Below are 10,888 nucleotides of genomic sequence, written 5' to 3'. Positions count from 1 at the left end.
ATTCAGCAGTCATATAATAACGGGAATTTAAAGCTATCGCTCCCATTATGACGGTCTCCTAAATAACATCTAACAAAACATCAGAATCTAAGAGTATGCACATTGAAAGCTCATTTAGTATCTGGTAGCGCTTATGTTTAACTTTTATTTAAATATTAAAGGACCTGAAGGTTTATCCTCTTCAAAAGAACCTGAGATAAGTTTAAAGATAAAACAAGACAAACGCACTTGTGTTCACTTAGTGTTCCCGCAAGAATCAGCCAGGTAATCCTGGAAGAATCCTGTTGTTGTAACATGACACACGTAAACAGGAGAGCTTCTGGAAAATTTATGACGAACAGCCAAAATATTCAGGCTAAACAAGATAAAATTGCATGTGTCGTTTTTTTTCCTTTTTTTGTTTACATACTACTTAAAACTACTAAAGTTGATGAAGATTTCCGCTCTACCAAAAGCAAGAAAGATGAATCTTTAGAATAAACAAAACAAGCGCAAGGGTGTCTATCTCGTGGATTTGGCCAGAGGCCGCCAGGTGGACCTAGAAGATCTTCAGTAATTATTTTATTCAAACATCGGTGTGTTCTATCAGCAATGCTTTCATTTATGTCGAAATTGCTTGGATTCACTCACACGGTTTCGGAAGGCTATTTGCTTGAACATTCGCAAACACATCACAAATCCAGCAACCGTTTCTGACATAATTTTATGACGACATTATATACATGTATCAGTGACCTTTTACTTGTGTAATATACATGCATGTACATATATTTTGCATTCTCCTGTTACATAAACTGTCGAATGTTACTTCCCTCATTACAAACATGTGAACATGTGTAAGGTGTTCTAGGATAAACAGAGTGACTGACATTCCAAAAGTGTGCCCAATACTTATGAAATTTTCGAAAGTTCATAAGGTGTTTTCATTTATATTCTGAGCATCCTTATACCTTGCTGTCAGATAAATGTAAGATGTGTCCCTCGTATTATCTGCATTGGTACCCTCAATTATCAGCAACATGGGTTTCGCACCCCAGGTTCCACTGCCATCGAACATAAACCCCCGACACAGCTTTATAAGATTTTATCTATTTTTCCATATGAATGTATTTATAAAGCATGTTTAATTTATTTACTTCCTTTTCTTGTGCCTACAGCAGGTACGCCTATAACTATGGACAAAATGCACGCACAAGCAGACCACTTTGACTATCACAGAGAACAGCTTAGATCAAATAGTGATAACGATGTACCATTCTGAGGGATGCTGTTCACAATTACAATACTCAAGCAACACGTGCCTACTTTGTGAGTAAGTTATCATGAGATGAAGGAGACCAGAGGGATCAATGAATGAAGCTATACATAATCCATAGGCTTACAAATTCGAACGGCACAAAGTAGCGTGACTGGCGGATCGGGTACAACATTTACCTTGATATGGATTTTAACATCCTAATCGAAACATTCCTAAGCAGCCAAAAATGTATAAACGAATAGAAGGTAGAAAAACCTTATCCTTTTGATGGACACATTTTACTTGACCTCAAATGCCAGTTGAATGCTAGATCATCAAGGACAAAAAAGGATCTCTCACATTTGGTAAAGCATGGCGATTTCGCCGTTAGATTGGGAAATTCTACGTCAATTTCATAAGCGAACTTATTCCAATCTGAGCTTTCGCCTATGAAGCAACACTTTGAATAAGTGCCCGTATGTATATCCCTAAACAACGTTCATCGTCCTCTAGCAATGCCAATTTTTCCGTCAAACAAATGTGATGATTTCCCTAACTATGGCCCATCTAGGCTCTTTGCATCTATTGAAGAGCACACATTTCCAAGGCAAGTAATTTGACAGCACTGGCCATTTACGAAATGTAAATTCAAAACGAATGTAGAAGCCACAAAGCTATGGTTTTGGGGAGCTATGGGCATTTAGCATAATAATTCGAACTACATTTGCAGTATCCAACGATCACGCGCAAACTGGAGTTTCAGGAGTGAACAGAGGCTTTGTCTGGGAAAATGAGCCAATGAAAGCGCAGCAGTTTTTGAGTTTATATATATATATATATATATATATATATCATACACCTGACTGCCAGAGGGTGTTGGTTTATATCTCCTATGATGGGACACTATGACTGGCGAGACGCTAATAGTTCTTCGATTCAGAAATGTGGCCGGAGTTATCACACAATATATATCTGATTCCTAGTCTAAAACTGGTTCTAGCATCTATATTTTTTTCATTGTATTTCGGCGATTCTGAAAACCATGACTATGAAACATCATGCACCAGAGGCTGCGGGGCCCAAATGTTCACACTTTGCGACGTGTTGGAGAAACGGCACACGTACAAATGATCCACGAAATTGGTGTTCCTTGATTTAAGGTGTCTGTTTGAGTTTGTCAATTTGTCTGTACTACTAACCACACTTGCACAGCGGAGGATGTCACAGATGGTTGTGATTATAATCCGTTTACCTTATGCGAAGTTATCCATTGATGAACGTCTGAGCCGAAAGCTGGAAGGTGTGTGAAATCCCGGTGTACAAATCGCCATCGTTCAGAGCCTCAGGACATCTCAGGCGCAATTCGCGGTGTACAACCAACTGGTTTGTCTAAGGATAAGAACAACTTTGAACGGATGCGTCATACGTCAACATTATTGGTTCCCACCATTCCTGCGTGAGGGTTCTGACACGGTGGAACGCGGAGATCATCCTTCACGCGCAACGTCACACTAAAGAAATAAACCAGGACAGAATGGACCGTGATATTTCACAGCTCATCTTTGATTTTGAAGCTGGAAAAGGACGACTCTGTGAATCTTCGGTGGTGGGAAACGTTCCGCTGGTCTTGGGGATTCTGAAAGTGATATTCTGTCTTTAATCATTCCCCCACCAAATGCATCTGTCCGCAGGATGAATGTATCTAGCATATCGATCGGATAATCTGAGAGTTTGGGGGTTAGAATCGTCCGATGTTTACGTGAAAATCGTGACGGAATCCGACTTCCTCCGCCTGAAAATACAACGCCTGATGGAGCCTTTGTCCGCACAAAAGCCACCGATTGTGCCTGAGCCGGAATACAGTATTGCAAAACATGACAAAACGTGACAGAGTATGATACTACATGCTCTATTTAAAAGGAATTTTCCGAATTTACCGTGGGTTGATTTTGATAAGTTTCATGAGAGAAAAACGTAGGTAGGGAAACGGTTGCATGTTTGGTAGCTAAATGTACCGGAAAAACGTAAGCTTCAGACAAAAGTGAACGAGTCAGCAAATAGAGGGCTTCCAGAATGAATGCACTTTTACGTTCGCCTATACCACAAAAAGGAATTCATACCTTGAGCCTTAACTGAAGCAAGCTGATCACATGAAAATAAAGCTAGTAGGAAGTCCTTAGGGAATGTTAACTCAGGTTTGATATCAAGAAGTGCGTTCAGGACTCTACAGAGGCTTGCGGTCCGCGGCCAATGCTTAGACAGGTCAGCAACCCGGCTTGTTGGTGCCTGACGTGATCTGAATGTGCAAAGATTTCGGCATTACTATTTCATCCACAGTCGTTCTGTGCATAACAGATGACCTCTAGGAACCAGATACTCTACCTTTAGAGCTGTTTTTATTAATAATACATCGGTGTTAGAGGTAAACCGCTGATCGTTCGGATGTCTCACCGTTTTATAACCCAGTTTTCGTCGAAGAAAAGCATATCCACGAATGTCAGCATGCAGGATATAAACAAAACGTTTCCCCAACATGTAAGCAGAGTAAACGCTATTCATCTGCAGGACATGTGTGTTACCCGGTGCGGTTACGTTTCAACCTGCCAACACTTTGAAAGCTACATCTTTTCCCGACCCGGTGTTTATTTTGCTTCTACAAGTACTTGCACTCCAAAGGTAAGCATATAGCAAACTTTTCTTGCTTCCACACTGAACTCGCCTGACACTGATGGATAAACGACCGACGGACGCTCGATTACCAAAAACCTAGCGACTACGACAACGCGATCTTCCAGAATTGCCTCACCTACCGATTTGGAAAGTGGGCAGTCATCCGAAAACGCAAGGACCAAAGTCATCCCTCTCATTGGTATGGTTTTTACGCCACGAACCGCATGTTGCAGTTTAAAACATTCAGACGCAAAGTGAGCTAATTAACTATCAAGAAGAACATTCTAATTTACGGGGCATATATTGGGAGTTGAACGGAAATCGTCACTGCTTGACACAAAAATACATATTGGTCAGGTTGACTTTGCAAATTCAGGGCCTTTTCGTCCCAACAACACGTATGTCACCAATACGCAAAAGATATTACCCTCAATGCATAAGTGGGGGATGTAATGTTGGATGGTGGTTTGCATGGCCAGTGGAAACAACCGAACTCATGTCTTCAGGCTTTCGAACTCCGTTATCTAGCTCCGTTAACTAGCTCGTGTCTGCTGAGTCCAATGACTAGTGCGAGAATCCGACAGGTGGTCGACAAAATATTGCTGATTTTCATAAACGATTCAGAGTGGCGCAAAAACGTGCGACAGCAAATCTGACCTGATTCTTTTTGAAAGTGAATACTGTACATGTTTTGGTGCACATACACAATTGTGATTTACTGCAGCCACTCAACAATGGATATGACCTCTTGAATTTCCGGTTCAGCTTCACGTAAGGCGGCCCTCCGCGTGTTATCACTTAGTGCGACTTAAACCGTTGCGCCGCAACTACAAAAGCAAAAAGGTTGTTTAATTTGAAATTGAATATTTAAGTAACTGAAAATACCACGGCCATTGTGGTTTACCATATATCCAACAAGAACATATGTACTAAAATTTGCCTGCTAGGTAAGTATCCGGAAGTACGGTGTATCAAGCAGTATTGAGATATGGATTGGAGCAAGGAGAAAAACAAACGGAGTTTGTCGCTCATCGCAACAAAATATCCATTTTCTTTTCGATGCTTTTCTTCTCGATGCCAGACTAACAGGTTGTCATCAGAAATTGTACCATTTTAAAGATATATGTGTATTTGGCCACATCAAATCTGGAAAATATCTACTTTTGTGCTCATTATGAGCACACATGGCTCGGACGGTAAGTAATCACTGAAAATTTTGAGAGACTTGGAGTCAGAGCGACCACGACCCATAGTTGAAAGGAAGTTGCAAGAAAATTAGAATGGTTGTGCCGAATTCCAAATGATGAAATTCTGCGCTGGATGTACGCTCCAAAATTTGGCCTCCGATACTTGGAAAACTGAGGAACCAGAGCCATGACACAATAGACTCACATCATTATGACCGACCATGCACAAGATGCGGCTGAATGAGTGAGTGAAATTTAGCTAACGATGTTTGCCCGTGTGTTACCATTGGAAATCAATAAATGTTTTTTCCGCATGAGAATTAAAACCAGCAATACTTCATTCTTTAAACAAATAAGAGTTCCACTATCGTTATATCCACAGCGAGAACAACGAGTGAGTAACTGTCACTGTTTTGACGTTCATAAGTGCTGTCAGATCCCCGTAAGACAGACAAATTTGCAATGTCTGAGAAGCGAAGTGGCTGCCAATCACTGAGGTCTGTGGAAAGCCTGTGAACCGCAAGCTTTGGGCATACAATTTGAAAACCGTGTCACCTTTGAGAAGTGACCGACGTAAACAGGACAGGATCAGTTGATTAAAGAGGATTGTTGGGTAAAACTATTCATGGAGGAGCGCAAAAAAATTCAAAACAAAGGGGATGCGGAAGAAAAGTACTTCCCGTCCCGTTCCTCCAAAAGTTGTTATAATACGATGACCGGAAAAGTTATTTCATTCGGTATTTAAGCATAAGAGCAACAACGGATCAAATTATCATCAAGGAATAGAATTCCACAAGGCAGAAGTTAGGAATGGCCGAATATTTATTGCCTAAACATACGAAATAGGCCAAAATCATTACCCTCGGGGCTAATATTTCCGAGAATTACTTACGCTGCTGCATTCCCGATGATATTTTCAAATTTAAAATTAATTTCACAGCAGCCAGCAACGTATTTTGCTGATGACGCCTAACCCATTTGACGGCAATCGGTCGACCGGCGGTGTGATTATTTTGCGTTTGGATAGGATGGCTGGACTCCAATTATTCGATCAGAGAACTAACATTACATGACCCTGTGTGGACTGGACCTTCAAGTGACAAGTTTACAATTGCGATGCTCATCCAAACATAATTACCTCTGAAGCAAGAACGATTCTACATTGCCCGCGCCTTTCGTTCGAAACGAATCCCATCCGAACGCCAGACAACGTGGACTCACCTGATCTGAATTCCTGTTTTGAGGTGTGGGCGGCGCTATAGTTTCTCGCACTATGAAGCACGCGAATTCGTACCCATCCTATACTAATTCATTTTCTTGACGTTTCGTGAGATGCGCACTGCTGATGATTCCCAATAAGGATGAAACACCAATACAGTGCTTCTCGGCTTTTCAGCATAGATCATATTCACTTCCACTTCACAAAAATTCCAGATCTCTCCACATTACCGACAATGCATAATAGCTATTATACCTATTATATATATCAGCAGATTGACTTAAAGTTAGAGTGTCATATTGAATATTTCCACTACTAACACTACGGCTTCAGTGATATCTACAGCAACAACGACCATTGCTTTGACGACAGGTGAGCGGATAACATTGTTTTCTTAAACGCGATCTACGACTTTTATGATAACATTTCTGTCGAAAAAGCCCACGTATTTGTGCGAAGTCCAGGTGGATTGTCGAAAAACTAATTACTAGTCGACAGGTCCGATGTGCACCGGCCGGGTGAATCTAAGGCCCAGAACATTAAACTTGAAATGCATTTTAGTATTTTAAAGCGATTAGGGCCAAAGAGAAACCCGCACCCGATGGATGCGCAGTGACAAAGTTAGCGAATGCAAGCAAAAATGCTTCCGAGCCACTTATCCGGAGTGACGCGCCCCCATGCCAAAAGGATATTGCGCGCGAGGATCAAATGCAATCTTCATTATGTTTTTTATTAGAGACCCCGGATATTACAACGAAAATCGTTCATCACTACTAATGATGAGGATGGCATTTTACTCATACACAATTTGTGGCTTGCTCACATGTTCACGAACTACATACATTGTTACATTTCAGTCGACACATTCACTTTTCGCATTGATATCACAGCATTCAGCAAAGTAGCTGTGTTCTCAATATGATTCTTATTATTTCGCAATGAAATTTCCACGCGATGGTTTACGCAACAGAGTAAATTCCCTGAAGGTCACATGCGACCTGCGTTTTTTTGTTTCTTATATACGTGATCACGCATTACAACGTTAAGCACTCTTCTCTACAAGTGGTTGGATATCGAGGGTGTTTCGGGTACTATGTTTTGTTCCACGAGAGTCTGGATAAGAATGGTTGGACATACAGCGCGAACACCTTCGTTTCTGATTTCCCAGGCCTTGTCTGATTAGGGATGCTGGGCTCTGGAAACCGTTCAATATATTTGTGCAACTTCGCGAAGTCAAAAGTCATCCAGTACACATGACATTTGAGGGTGTAGACGACCTGAATGCCTACCATCCTATTCGATTTTTCGCTGATGTTACGTTTCCGGTGATATCTGCAGGAAGGACAGCCAATTATATTGACGGAATTGAGCGGATAACAATGTATTCATGGAAGTGTCATCTGCGTTTCACATTGCCATTTAGTTTAAACATCAATAATAAATGATGTTTTGTGGGAAACGAGTAGATTCGATAGAGACCAGATTGCTTGGGCCTGCCAGTCGGATAACATGAGAATGCAACACGCGCTTTGTCGTTTAGCCTCAACTTGTACACGAATATGTGTGATTGATGCTTGTGATGGTGTATGGTTGGCTTAGGAATGCACGTCAACAACGATGGCGTTAGATCTGGCGAAAGTGCTCGCTGACATACGTCGAACTGCCGCTTGAATACCTCGGCTCAATTTGATTTTAGCCGGCACTGGTTGATGAGCCTCACACTAAGGCACATCGAAACTTCAAACTGTCAAAAAACAACCCACTATCGGAAGTTAATATAGCGGTTACTCAAGCAAACACAGTTGTGAGGCGAAAGTATTCCATACAGCGGTTCGCACAATTAACGGCGATTTTCAGTTGAGACTAGAGTAGCAAAATCTAAAATACGATACACAGGCTGTGTACTTGATTACTCTATGTCCTTCTTCATCGGCCGCACCAGTGACGACAACCGAGCTGACTTCAACATCTTCGGCAGTGGCAACAACTTTGACATCCTCGACAAATTCGATAAGTTCGATGAGGCAAGCCGAGTCTGGTAAGTGCGATCTGCGCAAAATCGCAATTCACTCACATCACTAGACTTTGGCAGTCATCATCAACACGCCAACATCTTTACCTATCATTTTCTTTTTGTGTCCCACTTTAGACGTCCATCTGCTACATAATTCTTAGCTGCAAATTTTTCGTATGGCCTCATTTTTGAGTGTTCTCTCCTCTTCTTACCATGCTACCTCCAAAGCCCTCTGAATGCAGTTAAGTTACTTTCCTATTACACGTATCGTCGAACCTTTCTTTCGCATCAATACGTGTGACTAATTTCGCCTAACCTTCTTTGCAACTATGCGCCGTAGGCCTGCAAATGTTTTACGCCACGGCCATAAATTTCTCTCGGTCCCCTACTAATAAACTACTACTAAACTTTTCATTATTTATCCCGAAATGAGTTAGCTGGCTCGCGTAAATTTCAGGTGCAGTGACCTTTTTATTCCTTCAGGCCTTTGTTGCGGAATTGCTTGTTAGCGAACACTAAATGAGCAGTTGCAGAATTTGGACAGGGAAGCAAAACCCTCATATGCATCTTGAACGCGTCTTTCTGAACTCCCCCGGATACTCATTGACTGCTACTAAACTCTAAGCGAATGCTACAAATTGACTCCACAAATTTCGAACAGATGGGAAAACATACTGCTCGCACACCTACCCCATCAGCAGTATAACTGTTACACACCTCTACCGTTTACAGGTCGTTCGCATACCACAGGTTTTCATTTAACTACGTCAGGTTGGCTTCGGCAGCAGGTCTACTCGGCCGCTTTTCAATTTATCGTACGACACTCACGACACTGCTTCCAATTTATCCGATCATCCAGAATTGTAAAACGTACCCCCGGCGATCGGTAGCAACAAACGGACCTTGCAACCGGCTTCCCAGCTCCCGCGACCCCGGCCCACTACTTCCAGGATTCTGATGCTTCTTCCAATTGACCTCTGCGCGTATGGGGAATGATCGTGCATTTCGACTTGCCGTTTTCTGCCGAGACCTTTCCTGAACGGTGGTCAAGGTTTCTCGAAATCTCATGCTTTCTTCCTCCAGCTCCTCTGCAGACAAGCGTATTGACGTTCAAGACCCGACTTCCCGATCAACCGGACGTCGCGAATGTAGACCGTACATCAGCATGACCGAGGACTTGCCTATGTTCGGCTGTATGGAAGCACGATGAGCTAGCAAAACTATCGGCAGTTTCACTTCTCAGTCACCCCCTTTGACCGCCAGCCATTCCTTCGTTGTTCGGTTAGTGCGTTCCGTTAGAACATTTATTTTCGGATGGGATGGTGCCGTCATTAGCTGTCTGACGCCCAGCTTCTGTAGGCGAGTCTCTCTCAAAACGAGGCCCCTGAACGGTCAGGATCAGTTTGGCACCCCATGGTTGGATTCGATGTGATGCATTACCACTCCGTCGATCGTTATCGCCCGTTGATTTGGCACGGCTACCTCATCTACCCACCTCGACGTGTGTTCTATCATCATCACGGTATACTGATTCCCGCTGGTCGTTTCGGGATAAGAGCCCAGACGTCAAACAACCATTGCCAAATTCTGAGACAGGAATATGTTTCATGACATGGGTTGTCTCCGTTGAGAACCCTTTCATCAGTTGCCACAGCTTCCAGGACACCACAGAATCCATCCCCTCTGCCCAAGTAAGTCGTGCGTCTTGGTGGCCTCTGTATGTGCTCTAATGGCATTCAACGGCAATCTTCCGTCTCAAGACGCGAAGTACCGCAGGAAGAAAAACACCAGAATCGGTGGCGTTCCCGGAATTATGCCAGCCTCGCTCAGAATCAGCCGATCAACGCGACTGTGGAACGTTTCCAACTCCTTGTCTCCCTCTCCGTTCTCAATGCTTCTTCCATTTAGCGAGGCACCTGCAAACTTTCGTAACAGAGGATCCTGTCGTTGAAGTTACACACGCCATCAGTGATCCAGTTTAACGACTAGGTTTTGGCCCTGATCAAGATCCTGGGGGCCACATCTTTAGACTCTGGTCATAACAGCCAAGTTCTCCTGCCCTGGTATGCGCTGTATCGTGAAGTTTCACTCTTGAAGCCCAAGTGCCGAGCATTTAGCGAGGATCTCTGGTGGTCCTTCTCCATCCCAGAGGTTTTTAATCGGTTTTGACATAAAATATTTATTCAGTTAGGTACGGCCACCACTTATCCGGCACCCAGACGGTCGCTAAACATTCTTTCTCAGTGGCCGAGTACTTCTGCTCAGCGTTAGTCAGAACACTACTGGCATATTCCATAACTCTCTTCTTCTGCTTTGGGACTGCACCGGTACCACGACCACTAGCGTCCGTTGCAAAAGCGGACGTCACTCCGACCCTGCGCAGTTGGAGGGTTAGTTGCTGATCCAGTATCCGCGCTTTAACTTGCTCAAAAGCCTCCTATGTTTCCCTCGTTCATTCAAATTTCCTATTTTTTTCCAAGCAGGCCGTACATTGGAGCATCAACCGTGTTGAAACCTTTAATAAACCGGCTGTAGTATGTTATTCGTCCAAGAAACGGCCG

At 43.0% G+C, this 10,888-nt stretch overlaps 1 protein-coding gene across 1 annotated transcript; it reads left to right on the top strand.

Annotated features, from left to right (window-relative positions):
• Positions 1-2,933: 2,933 nt before the first annotated feature.
• Positions 2,934-3,125, top strand: T265_09570 (hypothetical protein; the record flags this gene model as incomplete). Its single annotated transcript, XM_009175680.1, has 1 exon — positions 2,934-3,125. The coding sequence occupies one exon, from the start codon at positions 2,934-2,936 to the stop codon at positions 3,123-3,125; it is 192 nt and encodes a 63-aa protein (XP_009173944.1).
• Between the last annotated feature and the right edge of the window lie 7,763 nt (positions 3,126-10,888).

Source organism: Opisthorchis viverrini (assembly GCF_000715545.1).
Source record: "Opisthorchis viverrini unplaced genomic scaffold opera_v5_290, whole genome shotgun sequence".
Classification (NCBI taxonomy): Eukaryota; Metazoa; Platyhelminthes; class Trematoda; order Opisthorchiida; family Opisthorchiidae; genus Opisthorchis; species Opisthorchis viverrini.
This window is presented reverse-complemented; position numbering and strand designations above follow the sequence as displayed.